The following is a 20,058-nucleotide window of genomic DNA, read 5'->3' as shown; positions in this document are numbered from 1 at the left end:
TTTCTATGGATTCATCTATCAACTATTTTACAGATTGGTCGATTAATCTAAAGGATTAATTTTCCCCCAGAGATTCAAACTAAGTTTGAGATCAAAGTTTAATTTAAGATGGTTTTATTTTCACAAAAACTATGACACTGAAGAGCTTCAGAAAATGGACGCCGGATTTTCGGCACTATATGGACATTATTTTCGCCCACAATTCAATAAATGGATTAGTAGTATGCCTAAAATATTAATGAAATGTGAATTGTGATACCAAAAAGTTAGTAATCGGTATGAATTCGGCATATCTTTATGTTTATTAAATTCGGTTAGTGGAGTACACCACATGTGACTGTTTTGGTAAATCATGGAAGCGACAAGCATTTAAGTCGCCACATATTTTAAAAGAGAAGACATTGTGGTTAAACTAGGTAGAAAAATGTTGCCGGTGTGGCGGTATAAGAAAATGATTAGATTATTTGATTTTTTTGTTTAAATCAGGGCTCTGAAACAGTTCAAGGAACGAAAGCGAAAAACGAAAACAAATGACATTGAACAGGAACAAAAACAAAAACGAAAACAAAATCAATTTTAATCGTTCTAAACAGAAACAGAAACAGAAATTCCAAATTAACCGGTTAATAACGGTATTTTTTATCGTTCTCTTTATTATATCAATTTGGCAGACCAAAAACATGAATTCAAATTGTGTGCGCAAATGCGACGGTGACGCATACAACATGAAATGCAGACCTCATAAGCAGAGCCCTTTCTGATGCGACGAGCTTAAGGTTACCAAGCACCTGGCTGTTTCATGTGCAAAGGTATGTTTAGGTTTAAGTTATTGTAGCCTAATTAAAACTTGTAGTTAAAATTACAAAAAATAATTACTGATTGTCTTTCGTCAATTTTTTTCATATGACAAATCGTCTGATAAATCGATCTGTAATATTGAAGGATGCGGGCCAGAAATAGCAGGGAATCATGGCGGTAACCTGCAGAGACACATTCAACGTAAACATCCAACGAAATATGTTGATTCGACCAGCAATAAAAGGTCAGCAGCTGATGGACAAACGACTCTAGACCCGGTCGTAGTGAAAAAGCCAAAGACAACAGGCCTACATGTTCAAATGTCTCCAGAATATTTGGTATATTATAATTTAAGTTGTTGATCTGTTGTGTTAAATGTTAAAAAAAAATCTGTTTTTGTTTTATAATGTTACAATGCATTACGTTTTCTTTTACTTTTATGCATTAAATGTAAAATCATAACTATCTGGAGTTCTGTTTTGTTTGAGTGAAAATAGCCTATAATAGGCTATCATGCATATTAGGTAAGGAATAAGTCAACAGGTTTTTATCACAGATTAAGGCGTGTGGTCAGGATGTTAAGCGGATGGTCTTGAAGGGGCTTATTTCGCTATAGTATTATCAAACAAGAAAATTATTTTAAAAAAATTATTAGCGCATTTGTAACGAGTTTCCAGGTGAAACTCGGTTTTAAAGACAAGAAGTTCAAATGACATGAACACAGAATTTCTCGGAGTGAGCCGAATGGATTTTTTTTTCGTTTTTAAGCCCTGGTTTAAATACAAGGACAAAAGACATTAAATGCTCTCTGTACTAACTGATATTTAATAAACATGAATAGACAGCACTTACAGTGGTTTTGTCTACTCTGGCAGTCCATCATCTAGAATAGCGCTCGTGCATAATACTAGTGCCGCTGTGGTATGCCATTGAACTTTGCAGCATGTACAAATCACGTTTTTTTTTTTGTGATCATTTGAACTACTCCCATAATTAACTAGTAATATTGAAAAACATTTGTTATAATGAATTGAAGCATTTTAGAAACCATAACAGTAATTTCATTAAAATAATTTAATAAAACTAATTTAAAATATTGATGTCGACGCATTTTCAGCTTCCAACGTCATCGACTACATGAACAAATCACGCCAGCCCTAAAGCTAACCTCTAAAAATCTTAGGAATGTTTTTAATAAGTCCTATCCACAGGACTTACACCATAATGCACAACAGTCCAAGATGACGTGGATCAAACCTAAAATATTTATTTAAAAATAGTTTTAAAAAAAAGCCTCAGTGTGTCTCTTAGACAGATGACCCGTGTTGTTGTGACCAGCGATGGACGTACCGATGTCTTCTCCTGGGCCCAGGTCCTACCTGACCCAAAAAGGCAGCTCTGGGTCCATGTGGCCCTCTCGCTGTCTAACTGTTCAGGCAGAACCAGTTGCTTGCAGCTGGCTGAAGGACGAGATGAGGCTGTAGTGAGAGCGCTCCTCCTCGGCAAGCTCCGCATTGCCTGGTCTCACCACAACGACCACGTTCATGCCCACTTCCACTGCGGCCTTTGCCTCTGCCAGAAGATTAAAACTTAGAAAGTGCAGACAGCCAGAGACTTCCTCATCAGAGGTCAGACTGCAGAGCTCATGCTACTGTTTACAAAACTGATTAATACTTGTATAGTTCTGAGTTATGCATCATCACTGAATTTTACTATGTACTTAAAAATGCAAGGACAATGTGCAAGTCCAAAATGATTACAAAAATATTCTAAATCACTTTTTCTAGATTAAACCTAAATATCAATCACTTTAGCACAAACTGAAATTTTTCACTGATGCACACAATCTTTTCAAATTATCTGGGAACCAAAACAAATCTAAAACTAGAGGTTTCTTTTGTTAACACGCTTCAGAAACAAAATGGACCTACTTTACTGTGATTTCAGGAAAAACTGGTTCAGACACCAAAGCTTCAGTGGCTGTAACGTATGTACCTCTTGTGACGTCTGTGAGGAACAGAATATCTTCTGGAGGACAGCCGATCCTCTCTGCTATCCTCTGGTAACTTTTACTCTCTACTTTAAGGCCCATGTTGGTATCAAAATGTCCATCAAATAACTGAATAGTTGGAAATAAAATGTTAATGTTGGGGGAATATCAAATATAAACACTTGTGATATGTAATTATTCAACCACAGTGAGGAAATAATAAAAACCAGGAGGAGGCGCACCTCTAGGAGGTCTCCCTCAACAGAATATCCAAACAGCAGCTTCTGGGCCTCCACGCTTCCAGAGGAGTAGATGTAGACCTTGAGGCCCTGATGTCTCCAGCGCCTGATGGCAGGAACGACATCCTGGTACACCCTGTTTCAAACAGCCAAAGACGTGAGTCGATAACATCTCAAAATGCTCCAGAAACAAAAGAATTTGGCCTCCAGTTATAAGCCCGGAAAGTTTCAGTCTAGCTAGCTACAGGTACTACCTAGTTTAAAGGAGGATCCCTGTGTTGATTATTTATACAATTCACTCACTAATCTTGTCTGTAAGTCTATCAGAACTAGTGCATACCTGGACATGGCGACATACAGCCCAAACAGAGCACTGTCTAAAGGTATATCAACATTTAGTCAGGCCTACTTACTCGCCTTTGATTTTTCCAGACATATAGGCTGTGCGCCACATGTGGCCCTGCAGCTGCTTCAGCGCCGTGGTCTTCCTGTCAGCTGCCATTTGCCAGAGCACATTGTCCACCACCTCCCGGATGGCCTTCTCCTCGTCCGTGTGCACTGTCTGGTCGGGGCTGTGCACGGGGCATGCTCGGTGCTCCCGGATATCCTGCTCTGTCTGCCGCCAAAATGGTACCATTAAACACCATGCATTGACTTCACAGAAAGCCAGCGGCTGGGGTAGAGGGGGATTCCCCTTAAAATTGCACCAGTCCTTTCTTACCATGGAAGTCTACCTGGAAAGCAAAGGCAGCATTTCTCAGGGGACTTTTAGGATGGGAGGGAAATAATGCCCACTGACTTCACTAGGGGCGAGCATTACAACTTTTTACAGAACAGGCTGGTTATATGCTAGTGCTATGTGTTAGAGCAGGGGTGGCCAATCTTATCCGCAAAGGGCCGCTGTGTATGCGGGTTTTCGTTGCAGCTCCCTAATTATATTACTAATTAGAGGACTGACTGGCTGAGGAGTCCTCACATCTGGGTTTGAACAGCTGACGTAAAAGTTACCCAAAAAACCTGCATACACACCGGCCCTTTGTGGATAAGACTGGCCACCGCTGCGTTAGAGTAATAACTTCTTATATGACTGCCACAGTAAAAGATCTTATAAAGAAACAACATAACTGATCATTTCCAGATGACATAGGTAAACCTAATCGTGGTATAAAGTACACGGCAGTGTATAACCATTTGTGACAATGGTGATGACACTGAATAAAAGACTTGTCCGCGACTGTGGATGCAGCCATCATATTACTCTGAAGGGTCTCATAACCAAAGGACACCAGCAGGCAGTGATACGAGGATAGAATAAATGCCTTCAGAAAAGATTTTTCCAAAATACAGAATTGTCAGTCCCTACTTGCAACATCGGGCAACTACAATGTGTGAATTTGATGGATAAGTCCTGTATCCAAAAGAGATTATTATACCACTTGCAATTACCGGAACACGTGTTGCGTTATTTTGTCTTATTAACAAAATGACCTTGCTGTCGCCAGCAATTCGTACCTGTTTTTTTAGTAGTTGCACATCTTGTTTACACTCGTCCTCTTCCCAATGTGTAGACAAATAGTTCTCGATATGCTCCTTAATATATGGAAATAAAATGTCCTGCCAAAAAATACAATAATTAAGCCTGCTCACGTCCATCAATTGATATTTTTATTTCAACATTATTTTTGCATAAAGTGCAGGCTACGATTTAGCCACTCAACGCGTTGACATTTAAAATGTCATTTAATAATGCGCTAGTTTACCTTGACAAATGTAATTGGTGTCGTGGTCCCTTCTATGTCAAGTAACATGACGCTGACGTTTGCTGGTAACGATATTGTAGCCATTTTAATTTACACAAAATATTCCAGCTAGAGGCACCTTTCAACCTCAAGCACACTCCCAATGCGGGTAATATTTAGCTGGCTAGCTGGCTTCACGTGTAGCTGAACGATCCCTTTAAAAAAGTGCCTCTTTCCTTTAGTTGAGCCGACGTCAATCGTACAACTCTGACTGTACCTGCAAGCGACGCGAGATAATGCCGCGTGCCGGAACCAGCCACCTTGGTGCTAAACTTGCTCAAATTAATTACGCATTCCAGTCAGGAAATAATTGAATGGAAGTAAATGTTGAGAACGTAACTAGAAATCAACGTATCAAATTTTCGCGCATATATACATGTATATAAACCCTAAAAATTCGCCACGGTTGCTGAAAAATAAATCATGCTATCTTTGTATGTTTATACCCCGCATCTACAACAGTGCCACTCCTACGAAACTTTAGGGAAGAACCAGTAGCCAATGAACTATTCAGTCATTGGCTTGACTCTGTCACGTGATGTTCGTCATGTGACACGCCAAATTTGACGCAACCCACGCTCAATAGTATTTTATGGGTAGCTCATTTTAATGATTTTACAGTGAGCAGTCTATACTTGTTCTGCCCGGGAAAATTACTACACTCTCCATAAATGTTATTGACTTTGTTGACATATCTATGAGATTTTGGAATAGCAGTTTGTATAAAAAGAAAATAGAATATTAGTCAGTGTAGAGATAGTGATGTGACCAAAACTAAAAGCAAAATAGAGACAGGTAGACCTGTCGCCACACATCTCCATGATTGGAAATTTGCATGTTCTTTCTGTGTAGTGTGAGTTGGTTAGGTGACCTGTAGCCTCAAAATTAAGATAGAGAATTTTGGCACCTTACAATATAAAAATGTGATTTGGTATAGCTGTGTAATGGTTGGAAAATAAGCACAACATACTCTCAGGTGAATAATAAAACTACAAAATATATAATACTGTGAAAGCTTTAAAAAATTAAAGTAAAAAATACGTAAAGACATTAATTAGATGTATTTAAGAACGCGCTGAACTGAGAAAATGTAAATCTTTGGATGAGACTTAAATGCACTGAACCAGTTTTATCTCTTTAGTCAATGTTTTCCACATGTTTTGGAGTTCTTGTCTTGGCAAATGACAGACAAGGCAGAGGGAACTGAAGGAGCCGGATGGTCGCACCACGGCCCTCCGGACAGCTAAAGACCCCGCCTCTTTGCACAATGATGTGCAGTGTTTTGGTCCCGCTTGCGGTATTTTTTTAAAGCTAAACATTTGAGCGGGGGCTCGTTTGTTGTGATAAAAAAATGGAAGCCAAAGGACAGACCGACTTCAGCACATAGGAATTCCCCGAAGGGTCTACAATTATTGTCTGGAAGGGGAGACACATCTCGATGCATACATCTTATAGTAGGTCTATTGTTTTGGCATGTTCTTGGTCGAGTGGCAGCTAGATGTTTCTCGGAAAATTTGTTAGAGGTCCAAATTGGTAGAGTTGAATGTGTCTTGACCCATACAAATTTTAGCAGTTCCAAGATTTCGGTTGAGGTACAAGTCAAAAAAAAAATCAACAGACCCTTTCGATGTCCGAGTTGGTTGAGTTAAGAGGCATTCGTGTTCCAAGGTTCTATTGTACTACCAAGCAGACCAATTACATTTCTTGCGGTCTGCATTGCCGTGATTTGTAGTCACATTTCTGGGGAGGTGCATGTCCGGCTATGGTGTAGGATTTGGCATAGGGTCTACGACTATTCCGTACTTACAGCGTTGATTTGGCGCAGAAGTAAAAATTAGCCTTAACAGGCCCTTAAGTATGACACGCCATTGGGGTCAAAACCCTCTTAATCAGCACATCAAATTTGTACATCTTAAGATGTCAAAAATTAACGTGTTACATTCATTTCTGATGTCTTAAGACATGTAGACCATTAGACCAGTTTCCATATTATTGGTTGACGTCACATACCCACCCCGTTCTGACTGAGGGATTTCCATAGTTAATTTGTAGTTACTTAATTATATTAATTTGTTTCACTCATTTATAGTCTTCATATTTCATATTTACACCTTACTCTCACCAAGTCAGTCTGACCCCCCGGCTCCAGGAGTCTGTACGAAGACCATAGATAAAGGGCCTGCTTCCCTCAGTGGGGGCAGAGACAGACACAGACAGACACTGAACCGGCCGTGTGAAACATCTTTCTATAACATTTTCATTCTGTCTTAATAAACTGCTTAAGCTTAAGGAACCTGCCTCATCATTCAACTGAAAGAAACTGAGGTTTCACTGAAGACATCTATCATGACATAGGAGCTGCACTGGCCTGTATGTAAGCCTAAGTTATGGTCATGTGAGCTCCATGTTTTGGTTATGCTGGCTCTAAGAACTATTTTCTTCTACTGGACTCCAAGCATCAGTCGTATCACTGAACAGAAGATATCGCTGTGGTGCTTGTGGTTGTATCTTCTGTGCAGTGATACTATCAGTGTGGGAAGTTTGGTAGAAGAAAACAGTTCCTAGATAAAACTGCTCACTACAAAGTCTGTAGATTATTTTCAATAACCATGTCATGATTTCTGGTAAGAGACATTGCTGGTGGATTTTTCAAATCTATTGTAAACTATTGTAGTTTAATCACCACAGAAAGAATACCATTCACTCTCATTATATTCGGGAGAAATCTGACATTTCTACAGCCGATATCTCCAAAACTAGGCAACTCCCAGCAGAACAACCTAGTTAGATAGCAATAAACTCCCTCTAAAAATGTTTTTTTTTTTTCCAGTTTTATGGTGAACTGCCCCTTTAAAAATATTTCTTTTGAATACAGGTGGAGCATCATTTTCTCTTGTAATGATTGTATGTAGGGTTTCCCCTCAAAAACTGATGAAGTGGTAGCACCCAAATTTGTATGTCTTAAGATGTCAAAACTAAACAAGTTAACACAGCAGCTTGTGTTCATACTATGTTTAGCTGCAGATGCAGATGGTTGTGGTTTGTGCTGCATACAGCACTGACATTCCACCAGACCAAGAGAGGGCAGCTGCATTGTAACAAACACAAATATAAGCAGTGTAGTGAAATGGGTAAACTTTTTTCAACAGTTTTAAAGTAATTAGTTTAGGCTTGGGCGGTACTACGGTAATATGGGATACCGAGGTATACTGAGATTTTTATGACTGTTCGGGGGGAAATAGTCTGCTAGGCATAAAAATCTGGGCTACATGCATACAGACCACAGCCGGTTCAGCCAGTCCCTAATGATGAGATTTACGTCACGTCCCCTCGTCCGCCACTGAACATGAAAACTGAATTATAAATTGGCCTTTAGTTGATGACTTCTTCCATGCTGTATTTACCGAAGTGTGGATAGAGTGAACATTAAGGGTGCTGCACTTGGCTTATCTGAGGAATGGGACACCCTTGGATACTGGCACTAAGCACCTGAATACAGTACACCCGCCAAGTGTGTAAGTGTGTACTTGGTGTGGCAAATGCGACAAAGCCCATACTTCACTCTTCTGGGTGTGCTCTTGGTTTTGTGTTCTTGCCCTCTCGTTCATTCCCCAACCCAAAAACATGCTGGGGATAATTATTGTTATCCAGTTGCCCGTAGGTGTGCATGTGTGAGTGAATGGCGTATGAGGGTGCCCTGTAATTGCTTGGCGCCCCATCTTAGGTTGTTACCTGCTTTGCGCCAATAGCCTCTGGAATAGGCTCTGGACCATCCCTGAATAGGACAGTCGTTTTCAGAAAATGAATGGATGGATGGACCTGCATGCACCGCAACCGCAATCATCCGGAGCCATGTGTAGTATGAACACAAGCTGCCGCGCCGCACGACCATCCGCAGCCCAAAACCACATGTGGAAAAGTGAATATTGGACTGACCTTTAGTAAGATACTGTAATACAGACAAAACACAATTATAAATGAGAATTCAATTGACTAGACAAGATCGATCTCTTGTGACTTAGTTTGCAATATAACCAATCAGATGTTTAAATTATACTTTAAATAATCATTTAAATGACATTTATGAAATATTGTCACAAAACACTCTATAGAGAACAGCCATGGAAAATCTTGTTTTATCATTTTCTCATGGCAATGGAATAATTATGATAAAGGAAAGATTTTCTCTGGATAATTAAAATGATAAACACGTTGTGATGCCATGGGGCCGGTCATGCCATGCGCAGCACCGTTCATATAGGACTGTGTTATTTGATGCAGCCCTATGCAACCCTGTATTTTATGTCGTAAATAATGTGCTGCACCCATGTAGTGTTTTACAGTGGAATGTGTGACATGTCCTGTCTCTGTTGCACCATGTTCCTGGGAAACAAGCATAGATGATTTGATAATAAAATTCACTTAAATGTGAAATAAACCAGAGTTTCTCAACCCAGTCCTCCCAGACCCACAGACAGTCCACGTTTTTTTTTTTGCTCTCTCACAATTGCCAGGGAATTGGGAGAGAGCAAAAACGTGGACCATCTGGGGGTCCGCGAGGACTGGATTCAGAAACACTGAATTAATCTTTCAGACCCACATTCAAATCTTATTGTCTGAATTATTGGGTGATTTCTACTAAGCAAAATGTGCTGTGCTTAAACTCTTCCATCTACAGCCCTGGTGAATGACATGCCGCTCATTAAAAGCAAAACAGAATGTTATCTAAGCTTGTGACACGTTTTTTCTTGGATAGCTCTGCTGAAATAGGTTGGAATAGGGCTTTGCAATGCTTATAGGAAACTGGTTTTCATTACAAAACTCTTGAGAACTTTGTGGTCATGGACCCATAAACATTTTACATGAGCTTCATAGAATGTCTTTTGGGATGTTTTTTCCATTTTAATAATTTTGCTGTTTGTTATTATTTTTATGATGATAATCCATGTATCAAGGTTCAAATGAACATTGTTGGTTCATTATTTCTGCCAGTTTCTAGAAGTTTGGTAAGCATTTTTCCAGCCTTCCAGCTTTAATTATTAACCTATATTTGCATTGTGCAAATATACAATCCAAAGGAAAAATGTCACAGTAGTTTTCTCATACACATTGTACTCTTTCTCTATGAAATGTACAAATTAAACTAGGGTTATCAAAAGTTAAAAAGGACTCATTAATTCTGCTTGTTTCCCCAAATGTGTTCAGAACAGCCTGCAGCATTAGTCTGATAAGCAAATGAAACCACTTAATATCATGTTTCCACAGGCAACTGAATCACTAAAATCAGGGAAGTCACAAATCAAAGGAGAAAAACAGTGAATTGTGTAAGAAACAATTTTCAGGGTGTTGTGTACCTTGTTCTTCAGAACAAACTATTTTTCATGCACACGTGATCTGAAAGGCCATGAAAAGCCTGCATTCAATCTATGACCATTTTAGCCTCAATTATATCTCACGCTATGATGCTGTTAAAATATATTATGGGAGGAACTGCAGATCAAAACTGAATAAGCAAACTTAAAAATCTCAGGAATGTTTTTAATAAGTCCTATCAGCTGGAGTTACATCGTACTGCACAACAGTCCAAGATGACATGGATCAAAACTGAAATATTTAAAAATTATATAAAAAAAAAAGCCTAGGTGTGATTCTTAGATGACCCATGTTCAGCAATGGATGTACAAATGTCTTCGCCTGGCCCCAGTTCCCACCTGACCCAAAAAGGCAGCTCTGGGTCCATGCGGCCCTCTCGCTGTCTAACTGTTCAGGCAGAACCAGTTGCTTGCAGCTGGCTGAAGGACGAGATGAGGCTGTAGTGAGAGCGCTCCTCCTCGGCAAGCTCCGCATTGCCTGGTCTCACCACAACGACCACGTTCATGCCCACTTCCACTGCGGCCTTTGCCTCTGCCAGAAGATTAAAACTTAGAAAGTGCAGACAGCCAGAGACTTCCTCATCAGAGGTCAGACTGCAGAGCTCATGCTACTGTTTACAAAACTGATTAATACTTGTATAGTCCTGAGTTATGCATCATCACTGAATTTTACTATGTACTTAAAAATGCAAGGACAATGTGCAAGTCCAAAATGATTACAAAAATATTCTAATCACTTTTTCTAGATTAAACCTAAATATCAATCACTTTAGCACAAACTGAAAATTTTCACTGATGCACACAATCTTTTCAAATTATCTGGGAACCAAAACAAATCTAAAACTAGAGGTTTCTTTTGTTAACACACTTCAGAAACAAAATGGACCTACTTTACTGTGATTTCAGGAAAAACAGGTTCAGACACCAAAGCTCTAGTGGCCGTAACCAAAGTACCTCTTGTGACGTCTGTGAGGAACAGAATATCTTCTGGAGGACAGCCGATCCTCTCTGCTATCCTCTGGTAACTTTTACTCTCTACTTTAAGGCCCATGTTGGTATCAAAATGTCCATCAAATAACTGAATAGTTGAAAATAAAATGTCAATGTTAGGGGAATATCAAAAATTAACCTTTGTTAAATGTAACCTTACGTTTGACTATCTCTCTCCGAGTCAGAACTTGGATAAAAATGTCATGATGGTGTCACTTCTCGTCAGAAACATGCCTCCTTTCTGATGTTGATGTCGGACAGAACTTTGTTGTCCGAGATTCCCCTGTGATGTCATTTCAACATGGCGGCTTACACGGACAACAGTAATTATATTTTATAAATATTTTTAAATGTTTATTTTGTTAAATGTATCAATAGTTATAAATGTAATTGCACGTGTTCAATTTAGAAATTACCATATCATGACCGTAAACAGTATCCTAGCATGCAATATCAGATTTTTACCAGACTTGTTAGTATCTTTTGTTTGTTTGTAGTTTGTTTGCCTCTCGAAAAAAGAATATCACTATGAATGTACTAAAATATTTTATAAAGATTTTAATGTGGTTTGACTAGTTTGTGTTTCTCTTGGAAAAAATTCTCCCTCCAAATCTGCTAAAATATAAAGCAACAACACACAACAGCGTGTTCATAGAGGCAGCCATGTTTGTTCCGAGATGTGTAGCTCGAATGGGAGATTGGTCGGATGAAATGTCACGCACCTTGGAATTTCCGACTTCTGAGAGATAATCGAATGCAGGATAATTATTCAACCACAGCAAGCAAATAATAAAAACCAGGAGGAGGCGCACCTCTAGGAGGTCTCCCTCAACAGAATATCCAAACAGCAGCTTCTGGGCCTCCACGCTTCCAGAGGAGTAGATGTAGACCTTGAGGCCCTGCTGTCTCCAGCGCCTGATGGCAGGAACGACATCCTGGTACACCCTGTTTCAAACAGTTAAAGAAATGAGTCGATTACATCTCAAAATGCTCCAGAAACAAAAGAATTTGGCCTCCAGTTATAAGCCCAGAAAGTTTCAGTCTAGCTAGCTACAGGTACTACCTAGTTTAAAGGAGGATCCCTGTGATTATTTTATACAATTCACTCACTAATCTTGTCTGCAAGTCTATCAGAACTAGTGCATACCTGGACATGGCGACATACGGCCCAAACAGAGCACTGTCTAAAGGTATATCAACATTTAGTCAGGCCTACTTACTCGCCTTTGATTTTTCCAGACGTATAGGCTGTGCGCCACATGTGGCCCTGCAGCTGCTTCAGCGCCGTGGTCTTCCTGTCAGCTGCCATTTGCCAGAGCACATTGTCCACCACCTCCCGGATGGCCTTCTCCTCGTCCGTGTGCACTGTCTGGTCGGGGCTGTGCACGGGACATGCTCGGTGCTCCCGGATATCCTGCTCTGTCTGCCACCAAAATGGTACCATTAAACACCATGCATTGACTTCACAGAAAGCCAGCGGCTGGGGTAGAGGGGGATTCCCCTTAAAATTGCACCAGTCCTTTCTTACCACGGAAGTCTACCTGGAAAGCAAAGGCAGCATTTCTCAGGGGACTTTTAGGATGGGAGGGAAATAATACCCACTGACTCCACTAGGGGCGAGCATTACAACCTTTTACAGAATAGGCTGGTTATATGCTAGTGCTATGCGTTATACTGGGGAAACAGTAATGATACAGATGGAGAGCTGCACTGAGAGAATAGAGTGAGGAGGATGGTGCAGCCAGGATACTGAAAGATCCCGATGTTACCATCCTCTTCTGGCAACCATCTCTGCTTACACTACATTAGAGTAGGATGTGAGTAAGCCTTAAATACCTCCTATGTCTGTCAGTAAGAGATGTCTAAATGAACCTAAAGAAACAGCAAAACTGGTATATTGCGGACGACTTATGAAAACTAACTCTGTTATAAAGTACACGGGAGTGCATACAATAGACATCCTATGTTAAACGAAGGTGATCACACTAAATAAAAGATTTGCCCGCGACTGTGGATGCAGCCGTCATATTACTCTGAAGGGTCTCATAACCAAAGGACACCAGCAGGCGGTGATATGAGGATAGAATAAATGTCTTCAGAAAAGATTTTTTTCAAAATACATAATTGACCGATGTTGCAAGTAGGGACTGACAACTACAATGTGTGAATTTGATGGATCAGTCCTGTATCCAAAAGAGATTATTATACCACTTGTAATTACCGGAACACGTGTTACCTTATTAACAAAATGACCTTGCTATCGCAAGCAATCCGTACCTGTTTTTTTAGTAGTTGCACATCTTGTTTACACTCGTCCTCTTCCCAATGTGTAGACAAATAGTCCTCGATATGCTCCTTAATATATGAAAATAAAATGTCCTGCCAAAAAATGTAAATAATTAAGCCTACTCACTTCCATCAATTGATATGTTCATTTCAACATTATTTTTGCATAAAGAGCAGGCAACGATTTAGCCACTCAACGCGTTGATATTTAAAATGTCATTTAACAATGCGCTAGGTTACCTTGACAAATGTAATTGGTGTCGTGGTCCCTTCTATGTCAAGTAACATGACGCTGACGTTTGCTGGTAACGATATTGTAGCCATTTTAATTTACACAAAATATTCCAGCTAGAGGCACCTTTCAACCTCAAGCACACTCCCAATGCGGGTAATATTTAGCTGGCTAGCTGGCTTCACGTGTAGCTGAACGATCCCTTTAAAAATTGCCTCTTTCCTTTAGTTGAGCCGACGTCAATCGTACAACTCTCACTGTACCCACAAGCGACGCAAGATAATGCCGCGTGCCGGAACCAGCCACATTGGCGCTAAACTGTCAAATTAAGCATTCCAGTCAGGAAATAATTGAATGGAAATAAATGTTGAGAACGTAACTAGAAATAAATGTATTAAATTATCGCGCATACAAATATATATATAACCTAAAAATTCCCCACGGTTACTCAAAAATAAAGCATGCTTTCTTTGTGTGTTTATACCCCGCATCGACAACAATAATACTCCTACGAAACATTGGGGAAGAATGTCAGACCAGCAACCTATGTACCATCCAGTCATTGGTCTGTCTCCGTCACGTGATATCCGTCACAAGACACGCTCATTGTATTTTATGGGTAAATCATTACAATGACTTCACAGTGAGCCGCCCATCCTGGTTCTGTCCCGGAACATTACTATAGTGTCCATACATTTTACTGACATAGCTGGCATATCCATGAGATTTTGGAATAGCAGCTTTTTTGACACACCTTTAAAAAGCAAAACAGAATATTAATCACAGTGTAGAAATAGTGATGTTCACCTTAGACCAAAACTAGAACCAAGATAGAGAAAGGTAGCACTGTTGCCATACATCTCCATGATTGGAAGCTTGCATGTTCTCTCTGGGTTGTGAAGGTTTGCTCCTGCAGTCTAAAGACATGGGTTTATGTGACATGAAACCTCAAAATTAAGATAGAGAATATTGGCACCTTACAATGTAAACGTGGTTTGGTACAGCTGTGTACCAGATGGAAACTAAGCACAACACTCTCAGGTGAATGATAAAACTACAAAATACATAAAACACTGAAAATAGAGTTTTAATTTTGCTTTAAAATAAAAACTATTAACTTAAAATTACTACCATTCTAATTAGAGGTATTTAAGAATGAGATCGACTGTGAACGTGCAAATCTTCGGATATGTTTAAAATGCATTGAAGCAAATTTTTTGTCTTTCCACGCGCTTTTGAAGTTCTTGTTTTGACAAATGAAAGACGTTACAGGGCAGAAGGACCCAGAGGAGGCGGAGCGTCGAAGCACGGCCCCCGGACGACTGAAGGCTCACTCACCCCCCGTCTCTGCCCGCCATTTTGCACGACGCGAAATAGTGCTTGCTGTGCTCCCGCGTGCGGTGTTTTTTTTTTAGCTAAAAATTTTGAGCGGGTTCTCGTTTCTTGCTGCAAAAAATGGAAGCCAAAGGACAGGCCGACTTTAACGCAGAGGAGTTCCCCGAAGGGTCTAAAATCAACGCGAGTAAAAACCAGCAAGATGACGGGTAAGAAAAGCGGCCGCCGAGGCGGGAACACAAGATGGCGAAGTCTCTCCGCCGGCGCTGTCGCCGCTAGCCTTTCCACAGACCTCAGTAACCCAAATCTTGGGGTTTCTGAAACTGAGCCGCCAGTAGCCGGGCGAGTAATTACTACTCGATTTATGTGGGCAAATCCGGTGCCTTACTGGTTACGTACCGTGTCGCGCCAGCTTGTGGGTTGTTAGTAATAGCTTTAGGCTAATGCTAGCATATTATAGTATAACCTGTCGACAGTCGAAATTTAAAGAACGAAACAGATGTTACTCTAGAGACTACGCATTAGTAACGCGCTGGGGTGTGGGATTTGTTGATCTAACCGTATAATCTATCGTTAATAAAGGTATGCGATGGAGGGATTATCCGAAAATAATACAACCGAAGGCTATAATAGAGCGATGCGTTTACCGTTACGGAATGAGGGGTAAATGCGTGGAATTGTATTCAAGCTGGTAAACAAAAGTAGTAAAGCTACCACTAAACTTCGAGAGTGCGTGTAATCACGTTTCCGCCCTCGTCAAAGATGTCGGATCCGGGGAAACTGGTTCTTTCTTTCTTTACGAGTATCCGGATTGATCCTCTCCTTTACCGGGGATAAAGCCGCTGTTTGTCCGGCGTCTGCGGAAGCGCAGCCGGTCGACGTGGATCCGGGCAAATGGCGGCCGCTTTCCCTCCTTTGCATGGATTCAGTTTCTGTGGTCTTTTCCGGTTATATTTACAGATCAGCGGCGTTAACACAGAAAATTGGCTTACCGTGCGCGCACGGTTTGGCCAAGGTGCCACAGGTTAATTTTTATCTAAGGGAAATTGGATTATCGCGCCCGAGTAGTGCGTTTCCTGTCCTACTAACGTGGGATTTCATCAGTTACCATCATTTTAAGGTCACTGCCCATCTCTTTTTTTTTGCATCTCTTTAGGTTACGTTCGTTTTCTATTAGTATGAAAGTGAGTGAATAAACGAGGAGGATTTAAGACCGATATTTTCCGTATGATAGTTTAGTGATGTCATGTATAGTATTTTCCAGGTCGCGTTTGGAGATATGTTCCGAAACAGACACACTGGGAGAGGTTAGGGCAATTTTCCTTTTGAATTCATGAACGTTTAGTCCAAGCCCAGTTTTCACTGCGACATTTTTGAAGTTATAACTTTTTGTATTCCAGAAAATTTCAGGAGAAAAACGTGGTGTTATTGGGAATAAGAGAAGTTTAATTGGAACCAATGCAGTCTGATGTTTTGGCATGGTTTATGCGTTCTTTCTAAAGTGAAATGTAGGTTAATTTTTTGCTACCAAATTTAAGACATGCATTTACTGTGTTTATTGTCCACAGGAAGATGTTTATTGGTGGGCTAAGCTGGGATACCAGCAAGAAGGACCTCACAGATTATCTGTCTAAGTTCGGTGAGGTCCTGGACTGCACCATCAAAACAGACCCCATTACGGGCCGCTCTCGCGGTTTTGGCTTCGTCCTCTTTAAAGACGCGGACAGTGTGGAGAAGGTCAGTATAATTCTGTGTGTGTGTGTGTGTGTGTGTGTGACATCTGTTGTGCCCTCTTAATACGTTCTAATGCTTCTTTAGGTGTTGGAGTTCAAAGAGCACAAGCTTGATGGAAAACTTATTGATCCTAAAAGAGCCAAAGCGCTCAAGGGGAAGGAGCCTCCCAGGAAAGTCTTTGTTGGGGGCCTGAGGCCTGAGACGTCAGAGGATGAGATCCGGGAATATTTCGGAGGATTCGGCACAGTAAGTAACGCTTCCTTTGGGGCTGGCTGGTGTAGATAGTATATACATTCTGTGTTGTGTGAGATGTCGGCACCTGACACTTTGCTGGCTGGAGCATCTTTCAGTCAGCAGACCCAGCTGATTCTTCGGTGTTGTCTTGCTTCAGATCGACAGCATTGAGCTTCCTATGGACACCAAGACCAAGGAGAGGAGGGGATTCTGCTTTGTGACGTATGTGGAGGAGGAGCCAGTCCAGAAGCTGCTGGAAAACAGATACCATCAAGTTGGATCAGGAAAGGTATATAGTGTGATGCCGTGCTGTCTATCTTTGTGCTTTGGCCACCCAAGGAGGTGATACAATTCTGCATCTTGAGCTGTAACTCATTAGTTGCTCATTGGAAAAGCCCAAAGTATAAAGGCATTACTCAGGGTGCTGGCATTTGTGATTTAATATGACACGTTTTGCAGTGTGAAATCAAGGTTGCCCAGCCGAAGGAAGTCTACAGGCAACAGCAGCAACACAGAGGAGACCGGAGTGGATATGGAGGAAAAGGTTCCAGGGGCCGCGTACGGGGAGGTACGTCCCACTAATCACGCTCGCCGGTGTCCAAGCTAAAATGAGTCACTTGATGCCAGCCTGTGTATTCATAGATTTCTGTACTGATCCTCAAAATCTGAGCGGGCAGGGCTGCAGCAACTGAAAACTGTGGCTGTTCAGTAGCTTTGCATTCAAGTAATTGCATGATTATGTTTTCTTGCATCTCTGAAACATTTGAAATGTCCCCCTGCTGATTTTTATAGGTCAGAATCAGGGCTACAGCCAGGGATACAACTATTACGGCCAGAACTATGGAAGCTATGGAAATGGATACAATCAAGGATACAATGGGTACCCTGGCTATGATTACTCTGGCTACAACTATGATAGCTATGGGTACGGACAGGGCTACGACGACTACAACGGTAAGCCAAAGTGTCCAGTGGATGTTACCTCGGCAACATGTGTGTCATTCATGTCAGTGAACATGCCTGCTACAGTTACCTTTAAGAACAGTAGAATGTGTTTTAATGAATTGTAAGCAGAATAATATGCCATTTGCCTACATCTTTCTAGGTTGTGGGAAAATTTGGTCAATTTAGATTAGGTATTTTGATCTTGTGATTTATTGTAATGGAAATGCATCCATCACCAGCCCAGCAGAGCAGTTACGGAAAAGCTTCCCGGGAAGGCGGAAACCACCAGAACAACTATCAGCCCTACTGACCAGAGCTCACGTTATTAAAATTTGGTAAGGGTGTAGCACAAGGCCTGCCGTTTGTCTGACGTTGGCGCTTTTAAAGATCAATAGACAAAACCAAAGTCAAATGAAAACAAGTGGTCAGATTTCTCCATGGTCCCCATTTTGGATTTTTTTTTTATAAATTTTTTTGGACAAGTGACTTTGTCTATGGATCTTTAATTGCCTCTGCTCCTATAAGCAGTTTTGCTTTTAGCTCTCCAGAAAAACATAAGCGTTTTTCTGCGGGTTTTTTCCCCCTGCTTTCATTTTCGTAACAGGTCATATGGAAATTACATAAAGAGACTTGATAGCAATAACAGGTAAAGTACTGCTAAAGGGTACAAAGTAAGGACCTATCCTTTACTTCTTTCCTCTTCCTAATTCTATTGTACCTTGTTTGTACCTGCCAGTGGGGACTTCATTGCAGGCCGTGTGTCACCTGACCACGACATTCTCTGGGCGTCGCACATAGCGGGCAGAGAGCACGGCATGCACAAGAAAACGCTGTCCTGTGGTATGGTCTCTTCCAACTTAATGTACCAGCGTGTAACAAAAAACCCAACCAGGGAAAAGAAAAGTAAACAAAAAGGATCTCACGCTTTTTATTTTTTAAGTTGACGGTGTTTTCTTTAACGGTTTTTTAAAATGGTTTTTTACAGGAATTAAAAAATGAGAAATCTAAAGGTGACCTAAATGGTTTTAACGACTGTATTGTATTCTCTATTTTAGTGTCATTTCAGTTCTGGACCTTCGTTTTTTCTTTTCTTAAGTGAACCCCTTTTAAATCGCTTACTCTTAATGCTTGCTTTTTTTCTTTATAGCCATTAAAGAACTTCAAATGATAAACACCACAACACTTTTTCTTAAGTTTTCTGTTAAAGATCATATGTGGACATGCTTTCTGAAGCCATAAAAAGCTTAAATAAATTAATAGATTGGTGTCACTAGCATGATTTCTGAGACTGAAATGTAGCACATGGGATTATGCAGTGGGGTTAGACTTATGTTTGGGTCTGCTCCTTAGTGGTGAGAGAATCCACCAGTTTAGCGGAGCTAAAGCTTTTTCCGGCTGACAGTTTAATTTTCCCTCTCCCTCCCCCCTGAGAGCTACATGTTGTACATATGATCTTTCAAACAGAACAGGAACCTTAATAGCTTAAAGTTGACAGCACAAGACGTTTCTCAGTGAAACATGGACGTGCTCGATTTCGGTATCAGCAGTTGCCTTGGTGCACATGATTGATGTTCCTTGTTTCCTCTCTTCCAGGTGGGCAGGCCAGCTGAGGATTCCACTTCGTACCCTGGCGGCAGCTTGGAGATTTTTGGTCCTTTTTAAACAAGATTTTTTTTTTTTTTTAATTTTGTTATTCCTGAGAAGGTTGACTCTGTGTGGAGCTTTGTAAATAGTGGCCTTTTTTTGTTCTGGGGATTCTCATACTTTTGACATTGGTGTTGTAATGCAATGAAGCTGTCCTGTCACTGTTTTGTAAAGCGTTCCATTTGTTTGATTTTTATTTTTCCATCTCTAAAGGGATTATTAAAAACTGGGTACAAAACTGGTGTGTGATTGTTTGTGGTTTAACTGGTAATGCCTTATGGAGATATGAAACTTACTGGGTGATGTGTATAAATGCAGAGTGGAATCACTAATTTAAAAATGGGAAAATCATTAGGGAATTCTGATGATCCTTCATATACATAATAGTTGAGGTGAAGAAGGGGCTTATTTTCTAATCTGCTTTCCTTGGAAAGCCTGTTCTGGTGTTTGTTACTGCACT

The 20,058-nt window shown here is 40.7% G+C and overlaps 3 protein-coding genes across 9 annotated transcripts; 1 reads left to right on the top strand and 2 right to left on the bottom strand.

Annotated features, from left to right (window-relative positions):
* Positions 1-1,600: 1,600 nt before the first annotated feature.
* LOC111835684 (enolase-phosphatase E1) lies at positions 1,601-5,323 on the bottom strand. The gene is made up of 6 exons (XM_072714858.1): positions 4,788-5,323; positions 4,540-4,641; positions 3,441-3,643; positions 3,031-3,163; positions 2,794-2,917; positions 1,601-2,370 (listed from the first exon to the last, which is right to left on the bottom strand). Exons 1-6 carry the CDS (start codon positions 4,869-4,871, stop codon positions 2,231-2,233), a joined length of 786 nt encoding a protein of 261 aa, XP_072570959.1. The 5' UTR covers positions 4,872-5,323; the 3' UTR covers positions 1,601-2,230.
* Positions 5,324-10,343: 5,020 nt separating this feature from the next.
* On the bottom strand, positions 10,344-18,771 carry LOC140592154 (enolase-phosphatase E1-like). 3 transcript variants are annotated; one of them, XM_072714857.1, is made up of 6 exons: positions 18,673-18,771; positions 13,466-13,567; positions 12,409-12,611; positions 12,001-12,133; positions 11,153-11,276; positions 10,344-10,730 (listed from the first exon to the last, which is right to left on the bottom strand). In XM_072714857.1, exons 1-6 carry the CDS (start codon positions 18,769-18,771, stop codon positions 10,591-10,593), a joined length of 801 nt encoding a protein of 266 aa, XP_072570958.1. In that variant the 3' UTR covers positions 10,344-10,590. The 3 variants fall into 3 exon arrangements, with proteins under 3 accessions (XP_072570958.1, XP_072570956.1, XP_072570957.1); XM_072714855.1 differs by lacking the exon at positions 18,673-18,771 and adding an exon at positions 15,870-16,086; XM_072714856.1 differs by lacking the exon at positions 18,673-18,771 and adding an exon at positions 13,715-14,467.
* Positions 15,046-19,836, top strand: hnrnpdl (heterogeneous nuclear ribonucleoprotein D-like). 5 transcript variants are annotated; one of them, XR_002836272.2, is made up of 9 exons: positions 15,046-15,250; positions 16,610-16,778; positions 16,860-17,021; positions 17,167-17,298; positions 17,469-17,577; positions 17,802-17,963; positions 18,194-18,289; positions 18,691-18,794; positions 19,548-19,836. XR_002836272.2 is itself a non-coding variant. In XM_023796201.2 (8 exons), exons 1-7 carry the CDS (start codon positions 15,162-15,164, stop codon positions 18,262-18,264), a joined length of 894 nt encoding a protein of 297 aa, XP_023651969.1. In that variant the 5' UTR covers positions 15,046-15,161; the 3' UTR covers positions 18,265-18,289; positions 19,548-19,836. The 5 variants fall into 5 exon arrangements, 3 of the variants coding, with proteins under 3 accessions (XP_023651969.1, XP_023651959.1, XP_023651951.1); XR_002836271.2 differs by having other exon boundaries at positions 18,194-18,794; XM_023796201.2 differs by lacking the exon at positions 18,691-18,794.
* The last annotated feature ends 222 nt before the right edge of the window (positions 19,837-20,058 follow it).

This window comes from Paramormyrops kingsleyae, chromosome 7 (assembly GCF_048594095.1).
Source record: "Paramormyrops kingsleyae isolate MSU_618 chromosome 7, PKINGS_0.4, whole genome shotgun sequence".
Taxonomy (NCBI): Eukaryota; Metazoa; Chordata; class Actinopteri; order Osteoglossiformes; family Mormyridae; genus Paramormyrops; species Paramormyrops kingsleyae.
Note: the sequence above shows the minus strand (reverse complement) of the source record. Positions and strands in the feature narration are given on the sequence as shown.